The sequence below is a fragment of the Neodiprion fabricii genome, chromosome 1 (genome assembly GCF_021155785.1).
Source record: "Neodiprion fabricii isolate iyNeoFabr1 chromosome 1, iyNeoFabr1.1, whole genome shotgun sequence".
NCBI classification, from domain to species: Eukaryota; Metazoa; Arthropoda; class Insecta; order Hymenoptera; family Diprionidae; genus Neodiprion; species Neodiprion fabricii.
The window spans coordinates 38,770,625-38,784,606 of record NC_060239.1 but is presented as its reverse complement, the minus strand read 5'-3'; the positions used below and the strand labels follow the sequence as shown (position 1 = coordinate 38,784,606).

At 37.3% G+C, this 13,982-nt stretch overlaps 1 protein-coding gene across 3 annotated transcripts in view; it reads right to left on the bottom strand.

Annotated features, from left to right (window-relative positions):
• LOC124186627 (hepatocyte nuclear factor 4-gamma) overlaps window positions 1-13,982 on the bottom strand; it is a 45,346-nt gene that overhangs the window by 21,074 nt on the left and 10,290 nt on the right. The window contains exon 1 of one of the 3 annotated variants that reach the window (XM_046578518.1): window positions 4,677-4,980. The exons of the other annotated variants lie outside the window; for them this stretch is intronic. Within the exon in view, the coding sequence (XP_046434474.1) occupies window positions 4,677-4,713 (37 nt within the window). The 5' untranslated portion in view covers window positions 4,714-4,980. Of the gene's footprint in view, window positions 1-4,676; window positions 4,981-13,982 lie in introns of those variants that run through there. 3 annotated transcript variants of the gene reach the window in all.

The following is a 13,982-nucleotide window of genomic DNA, read 5'->3' as shown; positions in this document are numbered from 1 at the left end:
TCTCGATACGCCATCCCATACGTGACGTCATACCCACAAGAATCGCAATAATCGATCCGTCATCGATTTCGTCGATCGCGCAACTCGACGCGCACCTTCGATAGCATCGCTGCGCAGAACTTAAAGCTAGATCGCAATCTCGTCCTCCGCGCAGCTCCGTGACGTCTTGGCGGTGAGCGTGGTGCTCCCTCGTCGCTAGTCGGGGTGAAGGGGGAGAGGCTGCGGCGCGCCGGCCGCCAGCGGAAATCGCGTCCACCTTGGATTCCCGCAATGCGGGGATCTGCGTCGGCTCCCCCTCCGCAGCCTCGACATCCTTCCTTCGCAATTGTCTCTAGTCCGCCACTTCGCAATTTCCTCGAATTCGGTGTCGACTTCTTGCCTGATGCCGTTGTAACTCCAAAAATAAAAAAAAAAACAAAAAAACCTGAAATATCTTACGCTATTCGCTAAGACGTCACCTCTCGTAGTTTCGGATGCGTGACTCTAGTCCTGGCGCTCTTTTGCAAAAACTTCGCGACTCAATTTCGGAAATTCCTAAATTTTGGTTCCGCCCAGGGTTCAAGGAGCCCCTTGCAACGGGCATCAAAAATGCCACGTTACAATCCATAAGCGCGTAAGTAAATAGGCGTAATTTGCATTGTCTCCGCATGGTGACAGCGACTCATCAGCATCGGCTTTACAAGCGATAACAGCGATGTGTGAGTGTGCGAGCGATGTGTGAACGGTTTATGGTCGTGTTGGATCTCATATTTTATCGCAAAGTAAAAATGAGTCAGGCAGTTTACGACCCATTATAACATGCGCCCATTGCTAGATCACACAAACAATCCTCTTTCACATAAATACGATATGGCAACATTTTCCATGCATCCGTGAACACTGTGTACATCAAATATCCACCCCCGGGAAAGGTTTTGTGTATACATTTAAGCTAAGAATCGACCGGGTGCTATCGTCGATTTCGACGTTGACGTACATGTCTCCAAATATCATATCAGAAACACGGTTATTGAACGCGAAAAGGGCTTAACAGTCCCATTCTGTACACAATTCTGAAGAAAAATATTCCAATACATTTTTATTTGAGACATTCAGGCACGAATTTACTATTGCGATTTCGTAGGATTCCTGCCATTTCTTTATTTCTACGTTACATGAAAATGGATTGGAGTGTTTTTGTACAGAAATACGTATAGAATGGGCCTGTTAAGCTTTTCTTCGCATTTGAGATACGTGGATTTCGATATTTCGAGGTATATATGACTAGGACACCCTTTTAAATAAGAAGGACACCAAAAAGGAATCGACGCTTTGGATGTTCCTTCCGGTCATGTGCATCTTTGAAAATATCATTCGTGATCATACTCTGGATTTCATTCCTGAAAATTTCTTGGAAACTGGGAACTGGGATCATCAACTCGCACTGTTTTGAGTCATCTGACCGGGAGTTGATCATTCAATGACACTGCGATATTCCTGTACATTCGTTACGCGTATTATGCACATTTTATGTCGAGCGGACTTCGCGTGCGTCACAAAGACGCGAATCCTCCCGATGACGCGGCGTTGCCAGGCTATTCGGGAATTGTTTTCGTCAAAACAACGCCGAAGGGACTAACGCGGTCAACGATTAGGCGCATAACGCGCCTTTGTGTCCGTAAAATCCCTCGGCTCGACCCTGAATGGCCCAAAATTTTTCTAGGTAAAGCGTAGTTATGCCCCTTTTATACCTATATATCCGTGAATGTTTACCATTTACCGTTATTTACGATTACTCGATGAGAGTCGGCGACTACTATTCGACGAATGACATCTTGAGGAATAACGCTTTGAAAGCTTTGAACCCAGGCGGATTCTAATGCCTCCGTATTATTTTATGGTTCTTGTTTACACCCTTATCTTTGGCGAATTGTATTTGTTTTTTGTTTTCTCGATACGAAATTGGCGACCCTGGCAGCGTCCCCGTGCAGTTGGAGATGCTTGCATGTTGCACCCGACTTCAATATGTCGAGCAAACACCCAAGATCCTTATACCTTGACATGCCTATACACCAGGGTGACTCATTGTAATCTTTTTTTTTTCTTAACGTATCACTCGAAAAATTTGTGGCAAATGGCATAATTTGTGGCAATTATTGTTGTATATAAGTTTATTGCTTTGTGTTCATACTTTTAGAGTGGCACGTCAAAAAAAAAAAGAAAGTCAACAAACGAACCACCCTGCTGTACACTTTCTCCCCTAGTTTTTGCGGTACACAGAGCCACTGGAATAGCAACCGTGTGGCTAAAAGATTTTGTTTATCGCGTTTGTGTCGGTGCGTCATGGACATTCGGAATGCCGTATTCATAGATATGCATACATAGGAAGCATGGCTGACAATCGTGTATGCATGATGGAGATAAGGGAAGGCCATGCAGTGTCGTTTAATGGCTGTTGAGAAATAGTCAGATATACATAATACGTACGCTTGGAATGATCGGATCGCTACGATCTAAGGCGTCGATTATTACGAGTGTATGGTGGAGCTTATGGTGTAAACGGGAAACAGCTTCGAAAAAGATCTGCCTGAGTGAAAATGTACGAACGGCGATCGCGGGGTCGCGAAGAGAAAAAAAAAAAAAAAAGAAAAACGAGACGAACATTTCCAAATTATCCATTACCCGTTCAGGCGTAAACATGTTTACTTCGATATCTTTGTGCTTCTGCGGAAAGAAGATCGTTTGTGTGCTCGTTTTTACGTTTCATTGAATAAGCGAAACGTATTCGATGTAGCAGATAATTATTATCACTGTAAACAGTGGTTGGCGAAATTAACTACGTGATGAAATCTTCTTCTCGTTTTAAATACAATGGCTGGTTCTCAGTTACACGAAAACTCAGGATGAATATGATGAATCGTCGGAGGTTATAAAACAAAGTCAAAACTTATCAAAAAGCCAGGGATGCTCGAGATTATTTCAAACTTCGTCGCGAATCAAATGCTTTGTTATAATACGCATTAGACGCGATAATAGCGAATTTTTCACAATTTTAACCAACGATAAATTCGAACCTCGAACAGCCTAAGGTCATGTCGTACTCCCACCTTTACCGAGCGAGCAAATTCAATCTTTTTCTACCCATACTATCGTTTGCTCCGTCGGTAAAAGTAGGAGTACAACATGACCTTAAACAACGGACGCGAGTGGAACTTTATTAAACTGATTGAATTATACTTTAGAGTTGTTAAATAAAAAGACATTAAAATTACCTCGAAGTAAGGAGGAGCGGATGCTTCTTTCTCTATCTATCTATCTGTCTATCTATATCTATCTATTTATCTATCCATATATCTATCTCTTTCTCTCTCTCTCTCTCTCACTGTTTCCGTAACGCATTCGCATGTGTACAATATTATCGACACACGAGACATCGAGATTGACGCATAGTCGAAAATTGTTTTCACTGTGAATCCGAGATCTACACATCGAAGACTAGTTTGCATACGTATACTTAAACAGCAACTTCTGTCCCTACTACGTACAATCTATAAGCGCGTGGCAGCGTATACATACGACTGTATTATAATCGTGTGTTTAAAGGCCGTACATTCGTAATGCTCACATTCCCGCACAGAGTACACGCGGCGGGGATGAAAAGTCGTTTAAAGCAACGAGAGCAATCGCGAGTAATTTAATATCGCAGATACCGCTAATAGCGCTTTGTAATTACGACGCAGCACCTATTTGCGCATTTCATCACTGGCGTTGTATGGAACCGATGAAAGAAACGCAGCAGTCTCTCAGTCAATTTTATCATGTCGTTTATAAAAAACAAAATAAATAAATAAATAAATAAATAAATGAAAAAAAAAACAAAACAAACAAACAAACAAGTATTATACAATCAAAATCGACCCTACCGAAAGACATGAAATTCTTAGGTTATACAGCTCATGTTATAATCATATCGTAATCGCGATGAACGAGTAAACAGTGCGCACAGTGTACGAACATTTTAGAATAATTACCCTGTTGTACACTAGCAATTAAAAACTACAAGGTGATACCTTGTCTATGAATCTGTAAAGATTGTATCTACGCTGTCAAGACTCAAATTAATTTCCGTCGCTTGACCGGACACTTTGGATATTTTACCCACGGTGTAAATGAAACAATTTACTTGCGTTAGGTTATAATTAATAATCAATTAATTTTTGGCTCGTTTATCGATCCAGCAAACTTGTCTACATTTTAAGGTTCGCATTACTTCGTCATCACACGATTGTCTGCGGTATCTCATATTCATAATAACGAATAGAGACGAAACGAAACCATCAATGAAACAATCAATATTCTGTACAGAATTGTATACAAAAAATATATTTTTAATGTGAAAAATTTTGCGAAACTATCGTTACTTTCAATACTGTCGACAAATGTTAAACCTTTGGAAATCCGCAACCTGTAATCTTGGTCAAATATGCAAGAGAGTGAAAAAAAAAACACAGATAAATCATCCACTGATATTTGTGGATTAGAAAATGACGATCGGTTGTTTACATCGATCAAGATTCATTTTGAAATCCGGAAACGTGTCTCGAGTATCAAAAGACTAAGAACCCTTTAAAATTGGAGTGAAAATTAAAAAAAAAAAAAAAGAAGGAAATGTGGGAAATTAACTTTTCGTCACTTACCACCGAGCATAGTGAAGAACTGTTCGTCAAACCGCATTATTGCACGATTTGGCAAGCGGCCCGTAATCTGTTGCACTTTAAGAGATGTCGGTACCCGTAATCCACCGCTGGGAATAAGATCCGTGTATTCACTCGTATTCCGCGGATCGTTAAGGACGAGAGCCGGTGAAAGGAAAACGCGAAAAACCAAAAACCGCGTCTCTCTGTGCGGCCGTTTGAACGCGGCGACGGAAAGCGTGAGTCTGACGGCAGCCCCGAGGTGGCCAATATTCGTTCCACGCTGACTCTGTCGATACACTAGCTCGATTTCCCCAGGAGTTTCAGTTTTGAAAGACGGTTTAGAGCCGCGAAGAGGGGACTCGGGGACCTTTTAAACTGATAGTCTAATCTCGCATGGCGGCAGCCGGAGAGAAAAAGAATGAGGGAGAGGGAGAGGGAGAGGGAGGGAGAGAGAGAAAGAGAGAGAGACTCGGGAGATCAGAGTCGTCGATGGATTCAGCTCAACTTATTATTATTATTATTATTATCGTTATCTTAGATAATACAATTACTTGAAATTATCGTTACGCTATAAATACCGGTTTATATACCTACTTACCTTGTCGAAAAAACGAAAACTCACGAAATTATGCGTTTGCTATAACAGTTGTTCGGCCGGGTTGCGAAGAAAAATTCAATCCGTAAAGACAAGCCGAAAGGTTTCTTTGTTCGAGGAATCGAAATTTTTTAAACTCGAACGTAAATGATATTTGTTATTGAATGACGGTCTAGCGACGGAAAAGAGAAATCAGGGGATTGTCGGGAAATTTTTTTTTTGGCGGTCCGGAAAACTCTGTGAATATGAGTGGAATCTTCATCAAAGTTAGGGAAATATTATCGAAGAGATATTTATGTTTTAACTGTAAAAATTATTTCGCTTTTATTGGTTATAATCGACGACGGATTGAATATTAATTCGTTTCAGATGAAATGAATCATTTTTCGATTTTCACTTTGACGCGATGTTTCCTTAATTTTGTTACACCATTGTCGACGAGTTATCTTGAAGAGAATTTACATTACCATTACCGAAACATGATAATAGGTATTAATGGTTAAAAAATGACTGGTATTTTGGGAAAATCGGTTTTGGATATCAGGGAATTTTATACTCTGATTTATACCGTCGTCTTTGTAAAATGTACAGATATTATGTTATATAACAAACGAGTATTACAAAATGACGGCGATAATACTTCCGAATATTTAGCGAACGAAACTATTTCATTTTCTGTGTATTCCAGTTTTCATTACGATTAACTCGAAGACCAAATTCGTCCGGAATTGGCGAGACTCTCGATTTCTCAACGCAATTACCGATCGATCAGTGTGAACGGTTTTTAACGACCGAGAAAGTTGTTCAGATTTCTTCACGTATTCAAATGTTGCCCATACTCTAAACACGAAAAACTCAGTTTCGAACAGCGTGGATTTTGGATATTATAAGCGAGTATAAAAACTCAAAGATTCAATATTCGTCGTCAACAATTGTCTTTGCTGTAAAACGAATTTCTCATCGCAATAAAAATAACTCACGTTACTCGAAAATAGGCAAAAATTTTCTGCTTCTCAAATCTTTCGGAGTATCGGTCAAGTATCGAAATAATTATCGAATACGTACGCAGAGGCATATTTTTCACGGTCGAATTTCGCCTCCTTCGTCGTTTGACGTTCGAGTTGAAGATCCTCCGCAGATTTTGAATACGATTAAACACGCGTAACTAAGTTATTGGCAAGTCCGAGTTGTTTGATTTGTGCAGCCGATACAACGTCTACGGTATAATTAACATAAGACGATGCGTCGTGAATCGTTGATTGCGTAATTTAAACCTGCGGTTATTGTTTTTTCAACCTTATATTTAATTACATACTTTAGGGTGGAACAAAGTAAAGGAAAAATAAAAGAAAATGGATATTCGTACGGGAACTGAAGAAACGAATAAACGACTATAGTAATTAATAAATGCGCATACATATATATATATATATAATATATATATTAGCATACGGAGAAATTCAGGGTATGGAAGAATTGACGTAAGTACGTTATAAACAAATATACGTACAGCACAGAGTAAGAAATTAGTATGAACGGTTGATGGGTAAAAAAGAGATGAGGGGGGAAAAAAGTACCGAAGATTGAAGGATTTGCGGAGATTCTATGAAACTGGGAAATATGATCCGTAAGTAATGGGGGGAGAGTAAATAGATAAATAAAAACGACTGACTCTACGTGAAATAATTAATTATATGGTGGATATATTTGCATGAAATTAAATACTCGGGTCCCATTATGCGACATGTCAAATATTAAGCTCGCACAGCCGTGAGCAGCATTATTCATCCAATTACCACGAGTACATGTACATAAATACTTGAACGTACGTGTACTCGAATATACCTTTAAGATATATGCACGCGCTGAGGATAAGAAATTGCCGAAACGCGAGCCTTGAAATTGATTATCGTGAAAAATTGTGTTGAGAACTAGTTGGTATAATGAGGAAGCGTCTTTGAATAATTACAATTTTACGATATATTCACCGAGAATCGCGTGTAAAATGGTACGTAAGAACCACACGCAAATTAAACAAATTTCTTATCCTTCTATACTGACTAACATTTTCCAAAATTCCAAAATCCGCATTTCCTATTTTCACACATTATTTCGTATATAATGCAATTTCAACGTGGCCTCTGAATCGTTTTGCTAATTACTTATAGAGCGTGGTTATTTTCACATAAAGTAAGAAAAAAATAAACAAACAACAAAAGTGTTTGCTGTAATCTCGTTTGGCAAATAATAATAATAATAATAATAAAAAAGAAGAAGAAGAAGAAGAAGAAGGTGAAAAAATCATTGCAGTCTGTAGCGTATCTTCGCAACCGATCGAACGCGTGTAATCATCATCGTAATCCAGAACTTCTGCCCCTGAACCGTAAGTTTCGTTGTGCAACTTGCATATAAAGTACATAAGTGTAAAAATGTTAGATTTAACACAGAGACACACGTATATAAGCATGCAGTAGTTGATCGATGCGAAGAATTGCGATATATCTTCGTCGGATCGTTTATAATCGTTATGCAATTCCGCATCATAGATGCTGCGGGCTTCTAATTTGATCTATAAACGAGTCTGGAACAATTGTTCTAGAGGGTAGAGAAGAAGAACGAAGAAGAGGAGGAAAATAAAATATCGATAGTCCAGCTGGAATGGATATTTAAAATTGAAATTTTTTTCGTACGACTGTTTTCTTTCTCACTAATTATTACTAGTCTAAATACAGAAGCTTTGACCGCCATCTTGCATTTCTGGGAAACTTTTATTTTTGCCAAATAAATCGTCCAATTTCTAAATCGTTTACCAAATATTATCGCGACTGAAACTCGTGGGAAATTTGACACTCCACGCTTTTGTTCCTTGCAAATTTTTTTTTTTTTTTTTGCGTACAATCGATATTTTCCGAGACTTGAAGCATAGATTAAAGATGGCGGCTGAAGCTACCGTAAAATCTGATCGGAATTCTGTATTTACGTTATACCGCCACGATGACATCCCTCGACTATTATTTAAAAAAAGAAAATCGCGGTGGTGAAATATTGAAATATTCCTTTTTTTTTTTTTTTTACACGAAACGATCGCAGGGCTGTGAAGAGTAACCGAGAGTTTTTATGCAGGATCGACATGCTCAGAAGTTTTCCTTATCAATTTAAAAATCTGATAAGCGAAAGGTTCGAACTCCGTTTTGTTTCATCGATAACCGATTTCCGATCAGTCGGTGATACGACATTCGTGTATGTAATACGGCCTAAATCCGCGGTTGCATCGCCTCGAAGATTAATTCATACATTTTCATTCGTTGTCAGTCACATCCTGCAATAATCGTTACGCCGAATTTGACATTTCGACGATACGGGAAAAATTGATCGCAACGACACGTGCAGACGTGCTAATTTCGGAGCCTAATTTGACGATTCGAATCGACGTAGGTCAGGATTATGAGGTTCCATTCTTGTACCGTTAAGATTAGATAAGAACTCCGGCCACGAGAGACGGAGAAAGAGAGAGAGAGGGAGAGAGAGAGAGAGAGAGAGAGAGACAGTGGCGTAACTAAACTTTATGGGCCCCGATGCAAAAAAAAAATGAAAAAAGTCTACGTTTATTTCCATACGTGAGAGTAAATTTATCACAATAATACGGATTTTCTCTTAAATCGCCGTAGAAAAAAAAAAAAAAAAAAAAACGATATGTTAAATAACGAGACATTCCAGTGTAAAATATTGTTAGATTTATATTCAACGTGAAAAGTTTTATAGCTCGAATCACGATACTTTGTTTTTTTCTTTTTTCTCGTGGAATTGTAGAGCTGATTTTGGTTGATGAAGGACGTTGAAAAATCGTTTAAATAAAAATGATTCTTTTTGTTTTATTTTTTGGGACCTGACTTGGGGGCCCCTTTAGTCAGGGGCCCCGTAGCGGTGGCATAACTACGCCACTGGAGAGAAAGAGACAGAGAGAGAGAGAGAGAGAGAACCAAATAATGATTGATAGGAATTTGTTAACAGTCGACAAATCGTACTTGGCTCAACGAAAATTAGATAATAATAACGGAACATTTATTTCGCCCGTATTCGAGTATACTTTTGTCGACAATAAATATAACAAACTCATTTTCACAGTTTATTATACCGCTCGAATCGCGATTGATCGATTATCGACCTTGTCCAACTTTTTAGACAGAGCTTTACAAGCTGAAAGCTTATCGCGCGAGTTTCGAATAAAGATTCGAATATTGGGAAAAAACACTCGCCTCTTGAATATTATTGTTGTTATTTAATGTTTTTTTTTTTTTTCTTTTTTTTTCTTTACCAATCAACCGCGACGATCGCACTCGCATGGAAATTGAGCACTTTGTTGAGTTTTAAGTTGCATAGCCGAGACTGCGAAATTATGCGGAAGACGAGGTCATTTTTCTTCTTTTTTTTTTTATACATTTCATTATTCGACACTGACTGATTCATATATTAGGTATGCATGTGGAAATCAAAGTCTCCGTATAACGTTCAGTGTTGATGTATCGAAATTTTTCAAACTTTTCGAGACGAATTTTGCAGAATTTTCTATTTAACTTTCATCCATCGTAAAATATCGGTGCAATTCTGGTAAACTTTTCGATCAATTAACCAATTAACAACCGATTAATCGAACGATTTTCAATATGTACCGTGAAAATTATACAGCATTAATAATAATGTGTGCGCACTGCTAATAAAATTCGAAAACAAATCAGGCCTACATTTCTCGTTATAATCTATCTAATCGTATTTGTTATATCATTTTATTTACCGCGCTCTTTAGTTTGGTATAGAAATTTGAGATAACGGTTTGGATCGGTTGTGTAATAACGCTGAGGATGTTTTGAAACTTTTCAACAAATACGTGAAAAATACCTTGATGACGAGACGATGCAAATAGGAAATTCTTTTCCTCGTGAAAATTTCTAACACTACGAATTTTCACAGAAATTAACACATTTCGTATTATTTTATACACAATTGTAATCACGCATAGCTTTTTTCTATTCATAACTATAAATACGTATAATTTCTTACGAAAACAATTTGAAAATGTAAAAAATTTCCTTAATAATTTGTAGAAGATTTTAGAAATCATTTTCATCGGGGTTTTTCTATCGATTGTAAATCTGTTGGGTATAATAATCGATAAGTGAGAATTATAGTACATTATATAGGGTGTATAATTATAGAGTATATTTTTGGAGTTTTTTTTTTTTTTTTGTTTAAGGCACAACGATTCTCTGATTCCTGATTTTTATTCCGAATTATTCTATAATTAGAATGTTTGAAATGATGAAACTCTAACTGTTTCTGATTAGATTCTGATGTTTTCAGGCTAATTTTACAACTGTCAAACAGATTGTTCAAAAGAACGTTTAACAAATCTCACGTTGAATAGCAAAATTATAACGTACAAATGTGATTATTCTGATACAAACTACTAGCGAAATTTTTTCTGCGAGATCTTTACGATAAAAAAAAAAAAAAAAGAAGAAGGAACGAGGTCAAAAGATCGGAATCGTATGTAACAAAAACGTCAAATATTTGATTACGACTTACCATTGGCTTGTGTTATTCGACTTTACTAATATTCATTTCCCATTACGTGATTAATCCTTTGAGTCACAGTGGAAAGTATTCTTACCACCGATTTTGTATCCATTTTTTGTATATTTAGACAACTTTGAAAACACATTTCTTTGCGGTTTTTTGTTATTTCCGATGGAATACCGACAGGTTTTCAATACTCTGGAGTAATTATCGCGATATAATGTTAATTATTATTGTTAGAAACAAATTGATTGATAAAAATCGTGACAATTGAAGGAATAATTTGTTTCCGAGAAAGTCACTCCTCTACACTGCATGTACACGCTTTACGTCAATTGTAAATTTTTGGGTTCGCTGATTGCGAATCTAAAACGGGATGAAAAAAAAATTCAAGATGGCGGCGCCGATACGGCTGAAAAAGATTTCAAATTCTATCGAATCCGTAGAAAAAACTCTGTCCCGGAGTTTTTAGGGTCGCTGATTACGAATCTGAGATCAGATTTCGAAAACCCCTGCACAGAGTTTTTCGACCGTGTTCGATGAAATTGAAAACTTTCGTCCGCCATATTGGATCCGCCATTTTGAATTTTCTAAAATCCGATTTCCGATTCGCAATCGGCGACCCGAAAAACCGTCGAATACCAACTCGTTAGAAAATTTGACTCGGCATTAATTTCCGAAGCGTTTTTTCTTCCCCTTTTCGGATTCCGCTTACATGTAAATTTTGAAGCAGCTTCCAGCTCGCGGCGATTCGATTCGTCGTTTATGTTGAGCGTTATACGTGACCGGTATGCCCGTCTATCCGAGATCCCATCGACCTGCGGGGTTATCGCATGACCCGTTCTCGGCTTGCTTGTAAAATGTATAATAAATCTACCGCCGAGTTATAACATTAAATACAAGTTTATTATTACGGCTGTCTGAGAGTCCGCAGCACGCGTTACACGGTGTAAATAATAAAGCAAGACGCCGATGAAGAGCCGCTGGCTTCCACGCCATCCGTTACGATTACCAAGCACGTGCTAAAAGCGTGTCCCTCAGGTTTCCTTGTTCTTCGCTACTTTAGCCGAATTATTCTTCGCCGTTGTTTCGACACCGATCAGTTTCCTCCTCCTTTATCGTATATTTGGCAGATTTTTTCTACTTCCGATACACAGTTCCGATACTCGTTTTCAACAATTCGAATTTACATCCACCAATTGGTGCGATAAAAAAATTGACATTGCGATAAAACTGTCTCGACCAATTATTATTTGTATATTCGTATTGCATTTATACGTATAAAATTTGCCGCGTAATCTTTTATTTTTCACTATAATTGTCGCTGTTCTAATATCTACGGATGAAGAAAAAACATCCTACGAGTAATTCGTAATGTCTTCTAATTGTCCGAACGTTACGTTAGTAAATGCCTACAAACTTTCGATACTGGCCTTACGATTGTCGTTAAATTAAAACTCATTCGCGAATATATTTCGCTGAACAATAATCCCGAATATTATCGTCATTGTTATTATTATTATTTTTTTTCACCAATAATTTTTTCATATTGTACTTTACACGTTACGAAGGATTGTTAAAAATGGCAATGAAATTAATTTTGCAGCGAGGTGAACTTCTTTAAACATAATTTTCTCCGGAATATTATACTAACAATAAATTGGATGAAATAAAATTGTGCTAATTTTTTTTTTTACCCACAAGTCGTTTAGCGATGTTATAAAAATTTTTGCAGCAATTGTAACAATAATTAGATACAGCGTTGAGGAAATGGCGCGTTGTTGATTGAAGACTCTTGAAAATAGGGTGAAAAATGTCCATCGATTCTTTTTCGCGCCGCAGGCGTTGTCTGTAAAGTATTAACATCGAAAGATTCGTGACGCGATGAAATTTGTATAAATTATTGACGACGAATCAATGATCTTTTTATGTCTCATCAGCGTCATCATTATGTGTTGGAAATCGAAAATTCGGGAGCACAGAAAAACGCGGTTTTGCATAAATAACCGTTTCATCGATGGAAACCAGTTTCTCAAGACTTTTATAATCCCTCCCACTTTCCATCGAGCCTCGTTTTTCGGTTTTAAGGTCAGTACCGCGAGTTAATAACCGACGGCTTCTAGAAATAACACAGCTGATAATTATACAATAAACAAATACGTTTTCAGGCTACGGTTTCGTTATGTAGACGTGATTATTCATTTACCTACCGAGTTTTTCAGTTCCCATTAAAATTCATTATTAATCAATGTTGCAGGCGAGAAAAATTTCTCGCAACTATGATAATCTTGGATGCATGTACAGATACAGCTGACTTCATTATAAATACCGCGATCTTTTAATCAGCTACGATAAAATAAATCGGTTATTTTAGAAAAGGTTTTACAATTAAAACGCAAAAATTTTCCAAAACTTTGATGAGAAAATCTGCAAATTCGTTATTTCCCAACAGATGAGATTACACAACTTCAGATTTGTTTAACGTTCTTCGGGTAATTTTTGGGATTTTGTTAGCGAGCAAAATGAGTCGAAAAGCATTAAAATCGGATCATAAACAACCAGAGATTAAACATTCCAAGTTTTACTTTTTGCGGACTTTGCTTTCTGCCCAAACAATTCATATTACAAAATTGGTGGAATGAAAATGCTGGACGGAGAAAAACTGCAGAGATAATCGTTTCGAAGATAATTAAATTATGGTTATAATTACACAAGTTTGTTTCAAGTGCGCGTATTTACAAAAAATTTTACGATACGAATTTTTCTTTCACATTTTTAATGTAACAATTAAAACTGATCTCGATGATATAACGACTGAGAAATAAATGATAGAAAATTTCTAGGCCGGAGTAATTAAATAATCGCGGCAATAAACCTGCAGCAGAGTGTTAAACACGTAATATGCACAAACAGCACTAAAAATGCTATAATTGTGCATGCTTACGTTTTAATTACACGTTGACATTGAATATAACACAATTTACTAAACGCTGAACGGACGTTAAAGTTGAACCTAGTTAGAGAATTTGTGTTACTAAAATATGTGCCGCAGCTTGTTGCAGAAACCGCAAAAACTGTAATGATATATTGCGAAAAAGAATTTTTCCCTCCAAGTTTTTTGTGACACTCTTCTTATT